Consider the following 20335-nt stretch of genomic DNA (forward strand, 5'->3'; position numbering starts at 1 on the left):
TTTAATCGAAACACGTTATATACAGTTAGTTACAATCTCAAATGTGTTTACCTTTCAATTTTAATTTGATTGCTGGTATTGAGGAAATAACGGTTATCTGACTCAAACAAACGTTGAATCATTAAGTGAATGTGTTAGAGAGAGGAGTGCAAAGTGCTGCGTTACAGCACCACGCCATCACACTAAAAGTCCCTGTGGACAGATTATAGCAGGCTATTAATCCATCTCTTCTCACTTCCAGCTGAGCTGATTTAGACACTTTCCACTACAAGTTGCAGCACTATTTTGTTTAATGTACAGGCTGGCAGACACACGCTAATTTTGTGAAGTAGCTTTTCACTGCCTGACACGTCAATCGTTGATTCAGGCAAAGTTTATAGGAGGAATGTGTTGAAGGCCCAGACAACAGCTTGCATTGTCTGCTACAGTCGTCAGCCATTTTAGTTCTTATGTAATGTTTATGTACACGTTGTTATAACCTGGCTCAATGGTGTGCATCAACAAGAGGGAAACCACCATTCAGCAAAGATGAACATTCCTCTTTGCTGGATATTATTTGCAGTTATCTCTTTTCTTCGAATACTGTAAGACGCATTCGACAGGATTTTCCATCTGGGATCTTATTCAACTTTGCATAATAGTATAGAGTTATAAACAAATATGTATAAACGTGCAAATATAAATGAATGAATCAATAATTTTATGAATTTTTGGCATGATGTTATGAAACTGTTTTGTGAACAAAGAGTCGTTGATCAGCTACGTTGGTGATTGAGACGTTGATGGAGGAAGTGGCCTGAGGACCCAGCACTAATGGCTCTCGGTAATGAGCTCTTCAATTAGTCGCGTCTTTCCGCAGGTCAGCAATGCAAGTGGGTGGGTGGGTGGGTGGGTGGTTATTGGGGGAGACTGACCCATTAAAGACCGTCTGACACGGCCAGGCGTCATATCTCACCCACAGATCGACCGGCCATGCCCCCCGCTGCGGCGTGAGTATTTATGTTCGGAGGTGTTTGTCTGTGCCTGACGCCCGCCGTCCCGCCGGAGATAAGGGTGACACGTACAGGCCGCCGTAATGGCAGGGGATTGATGGAGGGAGTGTTGGGGTTCGATCTCTGCAGCCTCTTGAGTGCACGGATCATGGGTTCCACGATGAGGAACCTCCACGAGACACACTGTGGATATGATGGTTCAGACGATATGTGAAATGATGTGAAACTTGAAAACTGAAACATATGTGTACAAAAGAGCCAATCCAGCATTTGCCATGAAATAAACGCTCGGTTTACCCATCATCCTAGTCAGTTGACCTTCCTCCAGCTTTCCATTATGTAGGCCTATCTGATCTCACAAAATGTGTGAACCTCTTCCACAAATCTCACTATTTCTATAGACCTAAGCAGAATATTTCTTTACTTTGCTTACTTTGCTGATTAGAAAAAGGCAATGGCCATATGTATTATGCGTCCAGCATGCATCACCATCAGACAATAAAACATCTGCTTGTGTGAATGATTATAGCAATATCAGTGGATGAGGATAAGTTATTTCTGTTTGTTTCATAGTAGAGTTGTCGTTGACAATTTGTTTTATATCGATATAGGGATCATTATATCAAATATATGTCCAGTTACTGATTTGTATAAAGTGTATTGCCACACAATTAGTCTGCTTAACTACACATCACAGTTGTGAGTAACAGAACCATAATTATTATTTTATTCATCTAATCTTATATAATCAGTCCAATGTGCTATTCCATCAACGAAACAAATAACAAATACTTCTTTGGTAAAAATCGGGTCGGTTTAGGGTATTACCAATTCACACTGGAGTCTGGAATCAATCAATTAATCTTTTTCAAAATCGAATGAGCTAAATATGAAATAGTAATTGTGGGCGGAGCCTAGCAAACTGTCCAATGGTAGACATGGGCTGGGCGTAGAAGGCTGTCCAATAAGAAAACGTGGGCGGAGTTTGGCGGATTATCCAATAGTAAATCTGGGCGGAGATTATCTTCAAAATGGCGGCCGCCGTGAGCAAAGTCTACCGATCACTGACTTCGGATTCACTGGTTTACCTGAAAACTCTCAGTAAATCGGTATGTTTGTTACTGGTTTTGTGTGTCCTGCTGGGCACCTCGTCCGCCGACAATGTCTACGAGATGGAGGAGTTCCTGAAGCGGGAATACTCGCTGACCAAGCCCTACCAAGGTAGTGATCATCACCGACACCCTCACTGACACCCCAAGTGACACCCTCCCTGATCCCGTTTTCCTCCGCGACTAGAGCTTCAATGTCGACATAATGACCAGTTTACCATCAGTTCACAACTATTTCTGTTGTGTACGTTGAGATGACAAGACAATGCAAATAATACCAGACACACCACCTTATAGTTACCACACAAGACAAGACCCATTATACAAGACACACCATCTTAAAGTGAAAAGACAAGACCTAAAAGGTACCACAACATACAAGACCAATAATACAAGACAGACCACCTTAAAGGTACCTTAATATACAAGACCAATAACAAAAGACACCACCCTAAAGTTGCAAGACAGACCACCCTAAAGTCGTAGGAAACGATTAGGAAAACTTAGACATTATTACTAGGGAACCATACAGTCTTTCATAGTAATTAGACATTTCTCACACTGCAGGCTGAGGTACTATCGCCCAGATCACTGTTATATAAATAAATTACATTATTCTTCAACCATTTTGTATCGAAAGGGATCAAATGACTATTCCGTGCACGACATGGAATGGACGGGAGAGGGAGAGACGCCTGTGTAGAGAAACTTCTGGAGTCTGTCGATGTTCAATGTGAGGATTCTGCTGTCCGCAGGGCTGGGCTCCTCAAGTTCGTCTCACTGGGACCTGATGGGGAACGCCATGGTGACCCCAGACCACGTGAGGTTGACCCCTGACCTGCAGAGCCGACAGGGAGCTGTTTGGAGTCGAATCGTAAGTCCCCGATGTGTCAAAGCCAATGAATTACCCATGTCACACATGAACGTGTCGTAGCTCAACAGACACTGCTGAAGCTTACCAACCGGTTAACCTATGGGGTGGCATCTGGCTCAGGAGGTAGAGCGGGTTGGGCTGGTAACCGGAAGGTTGCTAGTTCGATCCCAGGCTCCTCTTAGCTGAGTGTAAAGGTGTCCCCGAGCAAGGCACCTCACCCTGACTGCTCCCGACGAGCCGGCTGTCGCCTTGCGTGGCTGACACCACCGTCGGTGTGTGAAGGTGTGCATGAATGGGTGAATGTTGGGCAGTATTGTAAAGCGCGTTGAGTGGCCACTGGTTAGAAAAGTGCTGTATAAATGCAGTCCATTTACCATTAACCACGACCTCTCGGCCTCGCAGCCCTGCTACCTCAGGGACTGGGAGCTTCAGGTCCAGTTCAAGGTCCACGGCGAGGGGAAGAAGAACTTCCATGGCGACGGTGTGGCCTTCTGGCTCACCAAAGAGCGCATGCAGAACGGTGAGTGCCGGTTCACCTAGAGAGTTCACCCAGACTCTGCATAGCTGCCCTCCACCTTTTGACCCCACAACCCTCTTACACACTTATTGTGTGTTTGTACGTCCTGGCACTTAACAATAGTACTAAGCATTGTGTAGCCTCCTATCCTAGCTATCTTTGTTGTATACGGGAATGGGTTAACCTAGTGATTGTTAGTGCTTGGCACTTGTTTCTATGAACATCGTTAATGTACCGACCGACGATATATATTATTGTATATTGATCCTCTTTCTTCTGACAAATATTTATATATTTATATTTTATAATAATATACTGATGATAATATATACAAATACTTAGGGCTGGGCGATTAATCGAATTTCGATCTTGAATTTAGCGTCAAACGGACAAATAAACTAATATAATTGATTTTTTGATTTTTTTTATTATTGGATACATATCTGCTGGATACATATCTTTACATTATTTTAGATTTGAACATTTTCTTTTTGACCATTTAGTGTATTTTTTTTTAAGGCAAAATTTCAAAGTTTTCAGTTACAAAGTGTTTTAGGGAGAGACATGCTGAATAAATACGTCATGTTTTCAAACTCAAAAATAATCGTTTGAATAATCGTGATTATGATTTTTTTTTCCATAATCGAGCAGCCCTACAAATACTTACTGTAAGTCGCTTTGGATAAAGGCGTCTGCTAAATGCCCTAAATGTAAAGATAAATGTGTGGCTGGTAGCGCGAGCGGCCAGCCACAGCCGCCTTGAGGGCTTCTAGAACGTTCTGAACCTTTCCCCAGGCCCGGTGTTCGGCAACATGAACCATTTCACCGGACTGGGGGTCTTTGTGGACACGTACACCAACGAGGACAAGAACCGCGAGGTGACGCACGCACGCACGCACACACACACTGTACACATGCACTTTACACACACTCGTAATAAAAACGCATGCGTGCGCACACTTTTGTGTCGCTAACGTAATCAGTCGATTTCTTCAGTATTTCACGTTTGATACGGCTGTTGGTATCTTGATACATTGGAACTGCAGATCTAATCTCTTCCCTATTTTATACCAATATTATTAATCCCTTAACCTGTGTCGGTCGTTCACTAGTGTATGCTCACTACTCGACCTTATAGTATGGAGAGTGGGTATAAATGTTCACTAGTGTCTGCTCACTCCAGGCAATTCCATCATGGTTAATAGTGAGTATACATGCTCCCTAGTGCATAATCACCACTTCAGGTAGCTCCACCATGATGGAGAGTGAGCGTATCTGCAGAGTGTTGTTTATGGTCTTCACTGTGTCATCCCTCTCTCTGCTGCCCTGGATATGCAGAAGAGACAGACAGGAACTCAGGTAGCCTTTAGCCCTACCATCACTAAATCATCTCTGGGCCTACTGTTTTTCCATCCTGATGATCTGGTCAATACTTTGAACGGGAAAATGTATCCCATACATATCTGTGTATGTATTGAAGCCTGCCTACGGATGTCATGGAACCAGAAATGCTTTGTCACGACGGAATAACCCCGGGTTAGGGGCTAACCCAAACTGTACCCATGATCCATGCAAGGTTCTCATCTGGTTTTCTCTGTCTGTCTGTCTGTCTGTCTGTCTGTCTGTCTGTCTGTCTGTCGCTCTGTCGCTCTGTCGCTCTGTACTCTCTGTCCGTCCCCTAGCGCGTGTACCCGTATGTGTCGGCCATGCTGGGTAACGGGACGCTGAGCTACGACCACGAGCGCGACGGGCGGCCCACCGAGATCGGCGGCTGCACGGCCATGGTGCGCAACGTGAACCACGACACCTTCCTGCTCATCAGATACATCAGGAGCCGGCTCACGGTAGGACGCCGCTGCTAGGACGCTACCACGGGAGCTACCGCTAGGACGCTACCACGGGGGGGTACCGCTAGGACGCTACCACGGGGGGGTACCGCTAGGACGCTACCACGGGAGCAACCACTAGGACGCTACCACGGGAGCTACCGCTAGGACGCTACCACGGGGGGGTACCGCTAGGACGCTACCACGGAAGCTACCGCTAGGACGCTACCACGGGGGGGTACCGCTAGGACGCTACCACGGGCGCTACCGCTAGGACGCTACCACGGGGGGGTACCGCTAGGACGCTACCACGGGAGCAACCGCTAGGACGCTACCACGGGAGCTACCCCTAGGACGCTACCACGGGGGGGTACCGCTAGGACGCTACCACGGGAGCAACCGCTAGGACGCTACCACGGGAGCTACCACTAGGATGCTACTGCTGAGGGGGCTAACATGCTAGGGGGCTACCGTTAGGCACTACCGCTAGGATGCCACCGCCAGGGTGCTACCACTAGGGGGCTACACTAGCGCTAATGGCATTTGTTAGGTTTGTAGACTGACTCACCCCCCACTGACTCACCACCCCCCCCCCCCCCCCCCCCCCCCCCTCCTGTGTGACTGCCTCTCTCCCCTGCTCCCTAGATCATGGCGGACGTGGACGGCCACCGCGAATGGCGAGACTGTGCGGACATCTCGGGCGTGCGGCTGCCCCTGGGCTACTACTTTGGGGCGACGTCCATCACTGGAGATCTCTCAGGTACATGAAGACCTCTTCCCTCTAAACCATGTCAGTGAGAAGGTAGGGGTTAGACGGTACACATCCAGGTCGTTGAGGACCAGGTAGGGGTTAGACGGTACACATCCAGGTCGTTGAGGACCAGGTAGGGGTTAGACGGTACACATCCAGGTCGTTGAGGACCAGGTAGGGGTTAGACGGTACACATCCAGGTCGTTGAGGACCAGGTAGGGGTTAGACGGTACACATCCAGGTCGTTGAGGACCAGGTAGGGGTTAGACGGTACACATCCAGGTCGTTGAGGACAAGGTAGGGGTTAGACGGTACACATCCAGGTCGTTGAGGACCAGGTAGGGGTTAGACAGTACACATCCAGGTCGTTGAGGACAAGGTAGGGGTTAGACGGTACACATCCAGGTCGTTGAGGAGCAGGTAGGGTTAGACGGTACACATCCAGGTCGTTGAGGACCAGGTAGGGGTTAGACGGTACACATCCAGGTCGTTGAGGACCAGGTAGGGGTTAGACGGTACACATCCAGGTCGTTGAGGAGCAGGTAGGGGTTAGACGGTACACATCCAGGTCGTTGAGGACCAGGTAGGGGTTAGACGGTACACATCCAGGTCGTTGAGGACCAGGTAGGGGTTAGACGGTACATATCCAGGTCGTTGAGGACCAGGTAGGGGTTAGACGGTACACATCCAGGTCGTTGAGGACCAGGTAGGGGTTAGACGGTACACATCCAGGTCGTTGAGGACCAGGTAGGGGTTAGACGGTACACATCCAGGTCGTTGAGGACCAGGTAGGGGTTAGACGGTACACATCCAGGTCGTTGAGGACCAGGTAGGGGTTAGACGGTACACATCCAGGTCGTTGAGGACCAGGTAGGGGTTAGACGGTACACATCCAGGTCGTTGAGGACCAGGTAGGGGTTAGACGGTACACATCCAGGTAGTTGAGGACCAGGTAGGGGTTAGACGGTACACATCCAGGTCGTTGAGGAGCAGGTAGGGGTTAGACGGTACACATCCAGGTCGTTGAGGAGCAGGTAGGGTTAGACGGTACACATCCAGGTCGTTGAGGAGCAGGTAGGGTTAGACGGTACACATCCAGGTCGTTGAGGACCAGGTAGGGTTAGACGGTACACATCCAGGTCGTTGAGGACCAGGTAGGGGTTAGACGGTACACATCCAGGTCGTTGAGGACCAGGTAGGGGTTAGACGGTACACATCCAGGTCGTTCAGGACCAGGTAGGGGTTAGACGGTACACATCCAGGTCGTTGAGGAGCAGGTAGGGGTTAGACGGTACACATCCAGGTCGTTGAGGACCAGGTAGGGGTTAGACGGTACACATCCAGGTCGTTGAGGACCAGGTAGGGGTTAGACGGTACACATCCAGGTCGTTGAGGAGCAGGTAGGGGTTAGACGGTACACATCCAGGTCGTTGAGGACCAGGTAGGGGTTAGACGGTACACATCCAGGTCGTTGAGGAGCAGGTAGGGGTTAGACGGTACACATCCAGGTCGTTGAGGACAAGGTAGGGGTTAGACGGTACACATCCAGGTCGTTGAGGACAAGGTAGGGGTTAGACGGTACACATCCAGGTCGTTGAGGACCAGGTAGGGGTTAGACGGTACACATCCAGGTCGTTGAGGACCAGGTAGGGGTTAGACGGTACACATCCAGGTCGTTGAGGACCAGGTAGGGGTTAGACGGTACACATCCAGGTCGTTGAGGAGCAGGTAGGGGTTAGACGGTACACATCCAGGTCGTTGAGGACCAGGTAGGGGTTAGACGGTACACATCCAGGTCGTTGAGGACCAGGTAGGGGTTAGACGGTACACATCCAGGTCGTTGAGGACCAGGTAGGGGTTAGACGGTACACATCCAGGTCGTTGAGGACCAGGTAGGGGTTAGACGGTACACATCCAGGTCGTTGAGGACCAGGTAGGGGTTAGATGGTACATATCCAGGTCGTTGAGGACCAGGTAGGGGTTAGATGGTACATATCCAGGTCGTTGAGGACCAGGTAGGGGTTAGATGGTACATATCCAGGTCGTTGAGGACCAGGTAGGGGTTAGATGGTACATATCCAGGTCGTTGAGGACCAGGTAGGGTTAGACGGTACATATCCAGGTCGTTGAGGACAAGGTAGGGGTTAGACGGTACATATCCAGGTCGTTGAGGAGCAGGTAGGGGTTAGACAGTAGATACAGTTGGTCTTAAAACCATCTGCCATAAACCCTGACATAAAATTTGGATGTTTTTTCATGGTTGCCCTTGCAGACAACCATGACCTGATCTCCATGAAGCTGTACGAGCTGACGGTGGACAGGACGAAGGAGGAGCTGGATCTGGAGGAGGAGGAGGAGGTGACCATCCCCAGAGTGGACAACATGCATCAGTTCATAGGTGACGACTCATTTGCCGATAGACCTGCCACACCAAGTTGTTCTGCAGACCGTTGAACTACTATCCTGAGACCAAACACACACCACTGTTCAACGTTAGGCAAATTACTCGTCAAAAGTTAAATTAAACTCCTTGAGCTCCGTGATTCATATAAATGACTGAAACTGTTCTTGAATTGTTATACTTTTGGATGAAGAATGATGACGGTGGTGACAGTTTGAGGCCTCGGCAGATGTGAGGCCAGTTTCAGTTGGAGACTAGTGAGACTAGTTAAAAGAGTAAGACTACTGAAACGAGTGAGACTAGTTAAACGAGTAAGACTAGTTAAAGAAGTAAGACTACTGAAACGAGTGAGACTAGTTAAAGAGTAAGACTAGCTAAACTAGTAAGACTAGTTAAACGAGTGAGACTAGTGAAACGAGTGAGACTAGCGAGAGGTTCGCTGGCGCCCCTGACGCGCTCCTAGCCGATGCGTTCCCTGCAGTGGAAGCGAGGACAGGAAGTGGTCTCCTGCTGATGCTGTGTGCTTCCCGTGTTGCAGTGGTGGAGCCGGAGGAGGGGATGAGCGGGGCGCAGTATGCGGTGACGCTGTTGTTCTCCCTGATGGGCCTGGGGGTGCTAGCGGCCATCGGCCTCATGGCCTACGGACGCTGGAAGGAGAAGAGCCGCAAGAGATTCTACTGAACACACACACACACACACTCGCACGCTATCACAGACAAACAGACACACCAGTCATATAATCACACACACTCACAAACACACTGACACACTCGCACATAATCAAACAATCATATAATCACACACACACACACACACACACACACACACACACACACACACATAAACACACTGACACACTCGCACATAATCACACACACACAATCGTATAGTCACACACACACACACACACACATAAACACACTGACACATAATCACACACAATCATATAATCACACACACACACGCATAAACACACTGACACACTCGCACATAATCACACACACACAATCGTATAGTCACACACACACACACACACACACATAAACACACTGACACACTCGCACATAATCACACACAATCATATAATCACACACACACACGCATAAACACACTGACACACTCGCACATAATCACACACACACTCGCACACATAAACACGCACACTCACACACACCCATTCACACTCCCACATTAACACACACACAGTCAGTTTCAGACTCAGACACACACATTCTCACACACACTCACACTCGAATACGCATACACATACACACACAGACATTGACTGTACACCACTACGGTCGAGGGGGGGGGGGGGGGGGGGGGGGGGGAAGAGATGAGTGAAGGAGGTGAGGGGGAGGAGGGGAGAGGTGGAAAGGGAGAAGGAGGGGAGGGGGAGGAGGGGGGGAACAGGAGGTTCCATGGGAGGGAGGGAGAGAGATGCTGTTAGCTACTGTGAATATTGACCTGTAAGCATCTCATTGGACGTAGCCATATTTGCACTGAGGCCATGAACCGCCCGATATATAGCACACGCTATACACACAAATAATACTAATATCACAACAATGATCCAGCACTTGAGAACAGTGGAGAGGCTCGAGGTTTGGGACAAGCCAGAGCTCTCCACTGCCACAAGGGAGTGTGAGTGGTGCGGGCGAGTTCCATCACTAGTGCCTACAGCGGTCTACTGACGAGTCTTACTGTACAGGTCGTGTTGAGTCGATCATGGGGATGTTTTGCCACGCTCCTTGCGCTGTTTATCGGGCACATGGAGGAAGGTTAAAGTCGTCTTTGGGAAGCTTTGGACAAACAAGACTTTTACTCTGAAGACTAACCTTTCTTGTTCCTGTTCTGAAATTGTTGTTCTTGTGAGGAGCTGTGGTGATGAGTTTGACCTGTGGAAATGAATAAAATGTGTTTTATGCCCCTTATGGGCAGTGCCTTAATCAAGATCTGTCTTCATTGAGTGGAATATTTAAATATTCCATTTAAACTTTTCTAAGGCAAAGGCTTTTTCTTTATCCCTCCATTTTTTATTTCAAATCCAGATGATTGGAGTCTTAACGAACTTTCATTTTCACTTAAAATTATTTTTTTGAAATGAAAAGATGTTAACATCTAGCTGTGTCCAATATTGGTGTTTGTGGACATGTCTGCATTGTGTCTACATGTGTTGGCTTCAAGACATCAGGGTCAAACTGGATCTCGCTAGAGGTGGGAAGGGTTATGTTTATGTGGAACATCTTTCCGGTTATGGTTCTGTCATGGTGGTCTGAAACTCAATCCATAACTGTGCCATTCCGAGACGGAAAGATACAATATGATTTAAAAAAAAAAAAAAAGAATATGACTAAAAACTAAATAAAAATCAAAAAGGTTTTTGCAGCGGCACTTATGATCAAATACAAAATGGAAATGTATGTATTGCAATCAAACCTTTATTGTAGTCAGCAATGACGTTATCTGGGACGTTTGTGTTCACTTTTCTAGCTGTTCTCCAGTGGGACCTGCTGCAGTCTGCCTGGAGAAGCACTCATTTTATTCATTGGTTGTTTGTTGGAATTTCCTGTTGATTTCCTGTTTAGTGTAATAGTTTACATACTTAACAAATCGCCATCTACAATCTCCTTTTATTCCCCGGACTTGTTACTATGAGTCAGATCGGTCGGTGAATCATCACCCACGTTGTGTAATTGTACAACAGATTACTGGTAATAAGGTCATGGCAGTGAATGTGTTCATGCTGCTTAGATCCATGTTTTTTATCTGTTAGTATCATCTTTGGGCCAACCAAAGTGAAAACAAGAACTTTTCATGCTGGGATTACAATAAAAGTCACTAGGGTGAAGTGGTGTGTAGCTGTTTGTTTTCTAGGGATTGAACCTATGTCCTTTGCGTTCCCTAACATTAACCTCTTCTCTGGGGTCCTTGTAAACCAATAGATTCATGTGTTAACCAGCTCCCTTCATTCACTCAATCACGGCAAACTAGCGCAATATGCTAAAGATATATGGGTTAGCTTCCCACTCAACTAGCACTATATGCTAGAGCCATGTACTATTCTTCTAGAAACCAAACTGTCAACCTATTCCAGCAGCTTCTAGTGCGGTACAACAGGCTATATTTCTATAGAGTCCTTGATGGTATTTTAGTGGCCGAGTGTCTCGTATCAGCTCGCTCCTGTCCCCTCGCCCCTCAACCTTAGGTTCAAGGTCTTCTATTTGTTAAATGAACAACATAACAGGCAAGCAGTCATAGCTGGCAACGAATTTTTTGTTGTTGACATGACTGCTTGCCTGTTATGTTGTGGTCACCTGGTGAACAACATGCAGAGGAACACTTCAAATTCCCATCTCCCTATTGGTCAGCTTGAGACAGAGACTGCCTCTACCCACAGCTCCCTGTGTCTCCTGCTTGTACCTGGGGGCAGGTGTATCTGTACACAGCTGGGTCCCTACCTGTAAACGGGTGAGTCTACCTGAGCACAGGAACCACCTCAGAGCCACCAGCCCCTGGCCTGTCGGACCCTTGTCGCCCACCGGAGCCCTGCGTCAGTAAGTTAGTGTCGATATTCTAGTACTGTCCAGTTGTTTTATGGTGGGATGTAATTACATTAGGGAGGTGGGATTTTTTTCTAGGGTAACATTAAGACAAACCATACATCTAGATTTGGCTTGACTTGGCGTGTGGTTTAATAAGATGACTTTAATCATAAACTTAATTGTTTATAAGACATTTCTGAACTACAGCAGCTGATTGACGTGGAGAGAAATGTGAGCTTTAATGTTCGAGAGCTAAAGAAGAGCTACTTTGTGATGAGTGTTGTCTGGGCCACTGGCATCGGGCTCAGTGTTGTCACACCAAACACACATGTCCTTTAGGCTGTCTTGCTCACCCCAGGCTGCGTCACCCTGGGGCAGACGGGCGTCTGGTCTAGGGGCCGTCGGACTAGTGGTAGGGGGTTATGGGTTATGGTTATGGGTTTACATTAACATTTAGGGCGTTTAGCAGACGCTTTTCTCCAAAGGGACTTACAATAAGTACATGTGTCAGAAGAAAGAGACAATATATCCCTGTCGGTACAGTAAGGATTCTCATAGAGCCAAGTGCCAAACACTAACAACTGTTAGGTTAGGGTTTGATTCCCCATTGTTAGCAGGCTACCCGTTGGTTTCCTAGCGCCAGATGCCCCCGAGCTCCTAGATCTTCTGAAGGACGTTTCACCATGGGTCTGCTAAATGACTGGTGAGAAGAAGCACTCCAAAAGGCCGGTGTGAGTAAACCCTCTCCGCTCCTCAGCACTACAGGTGTTCGGCAGCGAGGGCGGCGAGTGAAGCGGGCAGAATGGATCACAATCAGGCGGACTTCCTGAAGAGTCTCATTGGTCTCCTCAACTTCCTCTGCTGGGTGCGTCCATACTCACACTTCACGTCACCTTCTCAACGCACACACTGGGAACCAGTCGCCTCTCAATGCACACAAGACTGGGAACCAGTGACCTCTCAACACACAAACACTGGGAACCAGTCACCTCTCCACACACACACACACACACACTGGGAACCAATCTCCTCTCAACACACAAACACTGGGAACCAGTCACCTCTCAAAGCACACACACACACACACACAGACACACACACACACACACACACACACACTGGGAACCAATCTCCTCTCAACGCACACACCGGGAACCAGTCACCTCTCAACGCACACAGACTGAGAACCAGTCACCTCTCAAAGCACACACACACACACACACACACACACACACACACACACACACTGGGAACTAGTCACCTCTCAATGCACACACACTGTGTTGTGTTGCCTCCAGCTGTGTTGTGTAAAAAGTATGTTGTGTTGTGTGTCCAGGTGTTCGTGGTGTAACAGGTGTGTTGTGTTGTGTGTCCAGGTGCGCGCAGTGTTCGTGGTGTAACAGGTGCGTTGTGTTGTGCTGTGTTGTGTGTCCAGGTGTGTGCGGTGTTCGTTGTGGGCTTCGGGGAGTTCCAGAGGATGAACTCCCTGTTCGGGGCCGTGGTACCCGGCTTCCTGCCCATCTACCCCACCAACACGCTGATCGTCACCGGAACCATCGCCTGCTGCGTGTGCTATGTGGGCGTGCTGGGCGCCATGAAGGAGAACCGCTGCATGCTCATCATGGTGGCCATGCAGCAACACACACACACACACACACACAGGCTCTGACACACACACACACAACGTGTGTCACACACACACACACACACACACACAGGGAGACACAGTTAGACACACACACAGGGAGACACAGTTAGACACACACACACACACACACACAGGCTCTGACACACACACACACAACGTGTGTCACACACACACAGGCTCTGACACACACACACACAACGTGTGTCACACACACACACACACAGGCTCTGACACACACACACACAACGTGTGTCACACACACACACACACACACACACACACAGGGAGACACAGTTAGACACACACACAGGGAGACACAGTTAGACACACACACACACACACACTAACACACAGCCTTCAACACACACACACACACAGACACACACCACACAACTTCATACCTGTCAATCTCAAAATGCAAAGAAGTTTGTTAGCATAAATTAGTTAAAGTATCATAATTAACTCTAGCCATACACCTGAACATACACATACCATTATTTTACATATATTGCTGTATATGACTATATAATTATTCATATAGCTGCTTAATTGCTGTGTTTTTCTCCCGTTTCAAATGCCTTGTGGCTCTTGTAGTTCTTCCTCCTGCTCTTCATCCTGATACTGGTGGAGTTGGCGATGGGCATTTTGTTCATGGTCTACGTCACGAAGGTACGTCTGTGTGATTCAACATTGATTCAAAATTGCACCGATCTTTTTTTAAATTGATTGATTAAATATGTACGGAACCCGTAAAGGGACATGGGGTTAAAAAAAATATATATGTTAACGTTTCTCTTGAGCACGAGAAAGTATCTGGGGCTCACGAGAAAGTATCTGGGGCGCACGAGAAAGTATCTGGTGCGCACGAGAAAGTATCTGGTGAACACGAGAAAGTATCGAACGCATATCAGTGTGTGTGTGTGTGTGTGTGTGTGTGTGTGTGTGTGTGCGTGTGTGCGTGTGTGCGTGCGTGCGTGCGTGCGTGCGTGCGTGCGCCAGTGACACTGCCAGTGATATGCGTACGATAATTTCTCGTGCTCACGAGATGCTTTCTCGTGCGCACCAGACACTTTCTCGTGCTCACGAGAAACGTTTAATTTTTTTTTGTCCCATGTCCCCTCCCTTTACGGGTTCCGTACACATCAACCCGAGGGCGGTTTAAATAAAAAAATTGAAAACGGTAGAATTTTTATAAGGGAGTGCAGTACTGCGTAGTCGCCATGAGAGGTCGTTGAGGACCAGGTAGGGGTTAGACGGTACACATCCAGGTCGTTGAGGACAAGGTAGGGGTTAGACGGTACACATCCAGGTCGTTGAGGAGCAGGTAGGGTTAGACGGTACACATCCAGGTCGTTGAGGACCAGGTAGGGGTTAAAATGAGCTGCGATGCTCGGAGGTGTGACGGGGGGGGGCTTTCCTCCCTGCAGCTTGACAGCTACCTGGAGAGCGACCTGATGGGCAGTCTAGAGGCGCTGAGGACCGCCCAACCGGACACCAACAAGACCCTCCGTGATGACTTTGACGCCGTCCATTACCTGGTGGGCGGGAACCCCATGCACAGACACACATACATAAGTAGACGCAGGGTGCGATTTGTGAAAAAACCAGAGGGGGGGATAATTTTGAGAAACATTTTAAAATGTTTCAAAATGGAGACGGACCCTGTGTATTTTGGTTGTTAATTATTATGATGTAATGGTGAAAATACTTTGGTTGGGGGGGAAAATTTTTATCCCCACCGAGGATAAAAATAATTCAGCAGAGGGTAGGACGTGTAAACCAGAGGGGGGGATAATCCCCACCATCCCCACCGGCAAATCGCACCCTGAGTAGACGCACACACACTCTTGGATATGGATGCATAATCGTACTTGCACACGCACATGCGCACACACACACACACACACACACACAGGTTTCACTATAAACGTTCCCTTCATCGTTAGAGGGAACTGATTCTTGAGGTATTTATTTTTGTAACCCATGGATCTTCCATGCAAATGTTATTTGTTTTTCATGCTTTGTGTTAGATATCAGCCTACTGCTACTCATAATACTCATTATAATGTGTACTACAACTACAATACATCTCATCATAATGTGTGCTAGTACTACAATACAACACACACACACACACACACACACACACACACACACACACACACACACACACGCAAATACACATGCACACACAGATTCAATGAAGCGGCAGAAATGGCGGGTCCGGAGCAATCAGACGACCATTTGCTGTAGTATTCGGCAGATGTTCCAGAGCCTTTGCAACTAAGCAAATTAGAACAATGAAACCTACTCTATAAATACGTGTAGAACATCAGTGTAATGAATCCATATATGGGCTTTAAACCGGACAGTTCCAGTGCTGTGGAGTCAACGGGGAGTCCGACTGGGAGGGAAACGCGCCCGTCTCATGCTGCAGTCAGGACGAGTGTGACAGCGCCCCCTACGACACCTGGTCAGAGGTAGGTACTACACCCAGTGCCTACTAATCAAAGACGTGTCAATGAATCACATAGGCCAGGGCTTCTCGACCTATGGTCACCTGGTCTTCGGTAGTACAATGGAAATGTATTACAACTCAATGGAATTGCTGACGTAGTTAACTGAATATTTAGATATTTTAACTGAAAATGTAAACTATTTCCGTGGCTAGCTGTTGGGTCCAACAATTAAAAAAGCAACTGTAGGACCGTTATTAAGAATCAAGTGTTTATTAATAGGCAGTAAAAGACTCATAGTTCTCAAACAGTTTTAAACATGTAGGCTATAATTATTGTGAAAAAGTTAAGCCAATAGTAAAAATCGAGATCTATAATTCTAAAAAGTCTTATGAAGAGAATGTGAACTAGTGTGTCTTCTGAGGTGGATGTGAACTAGAGTGTGTCTTCTGAGGTGGATGTAAACTAGTGTGTCTTCTGAGGTGGATGTGAGCTAGTGTGTGTCTGCCTCCTGCGGAGGATGTGAACTAGTGTGTGTCTGTCTTCTGAGGAGGATGTGAACTAGTGTGTCTTCTGAGGTGGATGTGAACTAGTGTGTGTCTTCTGAGGTGGATGTGAACTAGTGTGTGTCTTCTGAGGTGGATGTGATTAAGTGTGTGTCTTCTGAGGTGGATGTGAACTAGTGTGTCTTCTGAGGTGGATGTGATTAAGTGTGTGTCTTCTGAAGTGGATGTGAGCTAGTGTGTGTCTGTTTTCTGATGAGGATGTGATATAGTGTGTCTCTTCTGAGGAGGATGTGAACCAGTGTGTATCTCAGAACTGTCTTCTGACGAGGATGTGAGCTACTAATAGTGTGGCTCTTCTGAGGTGGATGTGAACTGTTTGTCTCTCAGGGCTGTCTCCAGAAGCTGAAGAACTGGTTCTCTAACAACTTCCGCAGTACGGGCGCAGGCGTGATCGCTCTCGCCATCCTGAAGGTGGGTTCTGTTAATCTGGTTTATTCATTCAAACATTTAGGTTTTCACAATAAAAGCTTCAGTGTCTGGCTTCCCGTTTTAATATCTCGGGGAAATAGCCAATATTGTTCAAACAAATTTTAATGAATTCAACCAAGTTCCTGTTATTATGTTACTCTTACAGGTTGTTATAATCATGTTATTATTCAACATAGTTAAAAAGAATCATGTTAAGAATGACATTGAACTGCAATGTTCCTAATTCATATACAGTATGTTGTACATGGTCTGATTTCCCTTGTTTCTCTTTACAGCTGGTTTGCATGTGTGTTACAGTTCCCCTGGTCATCCTTCTCAGACAGAACCGTCTGGGGTACATCTGAACAACTTAAGTTGGGGTTGGGGAGTTGGACTTGCACCCCTATCTGTCCCTCAGGGACATTTGGCTACAATTATTCCCTGCAAGTCAAGTTACAGCCACTGCTCAATGCCAAAACTGATCAATAATGATAACATGAATGAATAAAGTAGTACAATAGTTTTAACAAGCAAGTATTTTCCAGTGAGACTAATTGATGCACAAATGTTTTTCTGACCTTCCTTAAGCCCATGGGCAAGCACAAGCCTACTTGTACTCTAAATGAGAAACCTTTGATAAAAGCAGGTTGCTAATGCTTTCCTATTACAGTATTGTGCAGAGATTGTAATGTGTGGGCATCTGTCTTTAGTTATGTGGTTATATTAACTATCTATCACTTTATCACAACTTATTAGTGTTTCTTTTCATGACATGGCAAAATTACGTCCTATAAAAATGATCTGTCTCTATGTTAGTCATAGTGTATTTATAGATGTTCGGCACTGCTAACATATGCTAAGCTAACGGGGCTAATCAGTGTGGTATATTGTGTATCAGGATCAGAATAAAGCACAGGTCCGTGGAGGACATCAAGTCAAGTGTGTGTTGAATCTCCTCCTAGCTGTCCTGTGCTGTACTCCACACTGCGGTTAAACAATCATTATTTTAAACATACTTAACTGGGCGGAACAGTGATGTGCGTTTACACTCGTTTAACTTTAATCCCGTTTGAGGTCCCCTCAATCCACTTCCTCCAGAGGTCCACGGCCCAGAGATCTGTGTTGACCTTGGGTGTCGAAATAGAAAGGAAAAGTATTCTGCCTGGTTTGTGTTGAAATTGTCAATTCTGGACACATTTATTGTCCTTGGCTATATTAGAAAAATAAGAAATGAGAGCGCGAGAGAGCGAGAGGGGGCGGTGCCATGCCTGTAATTCCGACACCTCATTGTTCCGACGCCTCAATGGTCCGAAATATTTCCCATTAGATCGACATGCCACTATGCCGACGTTTCAATGTTACGAAAACGGAACCCGTTGTTCCGAAGGACCGTTTGTCCGATAAGTCAAACCAGAGGCGCATTAGGCCGACGGTCCAATATGCCGAATAGGCCTACATATAAAGAGTTTTATACCTCGCTCTCTCTCTCTCCCTCTCTCTCTTATATTATAGTTATGGTTGAGTCGTATTGTGGTCATAGCCTCGGCAGGACACCTGAGACATGCTGCTAGTGGATTTGAAAGAACAACCACATTATACAAAGGTTATCATGATTTAACAGCAGCAGCTATTGCCATTACCTAAGAAAATTGGGGCAACTATACATGGGTATCAATCACGTGACCTTTTTGTTGTGACGGCCATCTTTAGGACCATAGCGCCAACAACCGAGTCCAGGTGAAATGGCGTTGGCTACCGTTAATCAGATGATCTCTCATCTATCTGATGAAGAAATGCAACGCTATTCCCAAAAAATTGATATTTTAAGTTTTGATCCATATTTACTTCCCAATCAATTACTGACCCCGCTGAAATCGCTAGTTGTGATCAGCTGTCTGACCTCTACCCTCCTGAGCTGAGGTGTCATCACAGGGTGCCACAGGTCCAACATCATGCGTCCTTCTCTTTCTTTTGACAGCTTGGATTTGCTCAAATTTGCTGTAGCTATTTCTTTTTCTTTTGCGTTGCTCAGGTGTGAGATAATCAAACAAACTTGGCACATAGTCGGGGTGCAATGGATTCTCACTCTTGTGACCTACAGTGGTAGAATGAGATATAGTGACACATTAGATAGATACATAGATAAATGTATAAATAAGCAGTATAATTGTAGTGCAAAGTAGAAATATAAGGTGCAAGTGAACAGATAAAACATATAAGGTGCTTTGAGACTGTATTATTCTTATTATTATTATGACATGAGTTTCAGCTGTTATTGTACAGTGTGATGGCATGTGGCAGGAAAGATTTCCTGTATCTGTCCCTTAGACAGATTAATGAACCGTGTGTGAGACTAACAGGTGGGCTACGCTGTGTAAGTGAACGTTCGCAACGCGCAAAAAATAGTTTTAGAAAACTAGTTTCATCACATCTGATCATAGCAGAAGGTAATTGTTACATCAGACGCAACGCGAACGGAACAATTCAGTTACTGCCCAGTGTAGCCTTGTTACATCTCTGCCAGAAATAAGTAATGTTACTCGACCAAAAATCAAATAATGCAATATAGATGATTATTTTGTGAATCACTGTCATCATCAACATTTTTGTGTGGCATGTCATTGTATCATCTCAGGTTTGATAGCTAACGTCAGGTAAGGAGTTAACTTACCCGAAATGAAGTGTTCATTGCACAGTCTGGAGTGTTCTGTCGGAGTCCAGTGATCCCTTTTAATGGCAGCTAACCACTTATGTCTCCTTTCTGTGTTTTTGGGAATGTTATAAAACGTATGTCCCGTTTTTTTTGACTTACTGTTATCACAGCCCACGGCACAGCAGATAGAAGGCATTTGTACCGTTTACTTTCGGTCACTGGGCGGTCCTAAAGATGGCGCCGGCTTTACGCTGTGACGTCACATGATACCCGTGTATAGAGAAAAAAGGAGCCGCAGGACGCAGTTTTTTTGAACAAAGTTTTCCGAGGAGCAGTTGAATGTTGCATTTGCCGTCGCGCATCTCGCCCCGGCCTTCCTCATAAAGTAGCATAACTGGAGTCACGGAACTCCGAGAGACCAACCCAGCCAAACGGATAACGAAACACATGTGGGATTATGAAAAAATAAAAGACGATGTAGCCTAAGTTCCAGCAGTGCACTTCACCAAGCCAGACTGTTGCTGTGGTCTTGAACTGTCACAAGAGGTGAATGTATGAAGCGCACGTTATACAAGGACTGCTACTTTCC

At 46.6% G+C, this 20335-nt stretch overlaps 2 protein-coding genes across 3 annotated transcripts; both read left to right on the forward strand.

Moving 5' to 3' along the window:
* Positions 1-2023: 2023 nt before the first annotated feature.
* lman2lb (lectin, mannose-binding 2-like b) lies at positions 2024-9770 on the forward strand (the record flags this gene model as incomplete). The annotated part of the gene is made up of 8 exons (XM_079756610.1): positions 2024-2213; positions 2857-2975; positions 3378-3495; positions 4288-4370; positions 5175-5336; positions 5964-6078; positions 8342-8467; positions 9009-9770. The coding sequence occupies 8 exons, from the start codon at positions 2024-2026 to the stop codon at positions 9149-9151; spliced, it is 1056 nt and encodes a 351-aa protein (XP_079612736.1). The 3' UTR covers positions 9152-9770.
* Positions 9771-11874: 2104 nt separating this feature from the next.
* Positions 11875-17630, forward strand: LOC307072158 (leukocyte surface antigen CD53-like). 2 transcript variants are annotated; one of them, XM_079731358.1, is made up of 8 exons: positions 11875-12027; positions 12773-12880; positions 13451-13639; positions 14258-14332; positions 15091-15201; positions 16036-16143; positions 17013-17096; positions 17390-17630. In XM_079731358.1, the coding sequence occupies exons 2-8, from the start codon at positions 12818-12820 to the stop codon at positions 17456-17458; spliced, it is 699 nt and encodes a 232-aa protein (XP_079587484.1). In that variant the 5' UTR covers positions 11875-12027; positions 12773-12817; the 3' UTR covers positions 17459-17630. The 2 variants fall into 2 exon arrangements, with proteins under 2 accessions (XP_079587484.1, XP_079587483.1); XM_079731357.1 differs by having other exon boundaries at positions 17412-17630.
* The last annotated feature ends 2705 nt before the right edge of the window (positions 17631-20335 follow it).

This window comes from Pollachius pollachius (assembly GCF_949987615.1).
Source record: "Pollachius pollachius genome assembly, chromosome: 1".
In the NCBI taxonomy this organism is placed as follows: Eukaryota; Metazoa; Chordata; class Actinopteri; order Gadiformes; family Gadidae; genus Pollachius; species Pollachius pollachius.

Excerpts from the sequence above, each read along its gene's own strand:
- LOC307072158 (XM_079731357.1), top strand. The coding sequence starts at position 12,818 with ATGGATCACAATCAGGCGGACTTCCTGAAGAGTCTCATTGGTCTCCTC. Across the intron at positions 12,881-13,450 it reads TCCTCAACTTCCTCTGCTGG|GTGTGTGCGGTGTTCGTTGT; the intron begins GTGCGTCCATAC and ends TTGTGTGTCCAG. Across the intron at positions 14,333-15,090 it reads TCATGGTCTACGTCACGAAG|CTTGACAGCTACCTGGAGAG; the intron begins GTACGTCTGTGT and ends TCCTCCCTGCAG.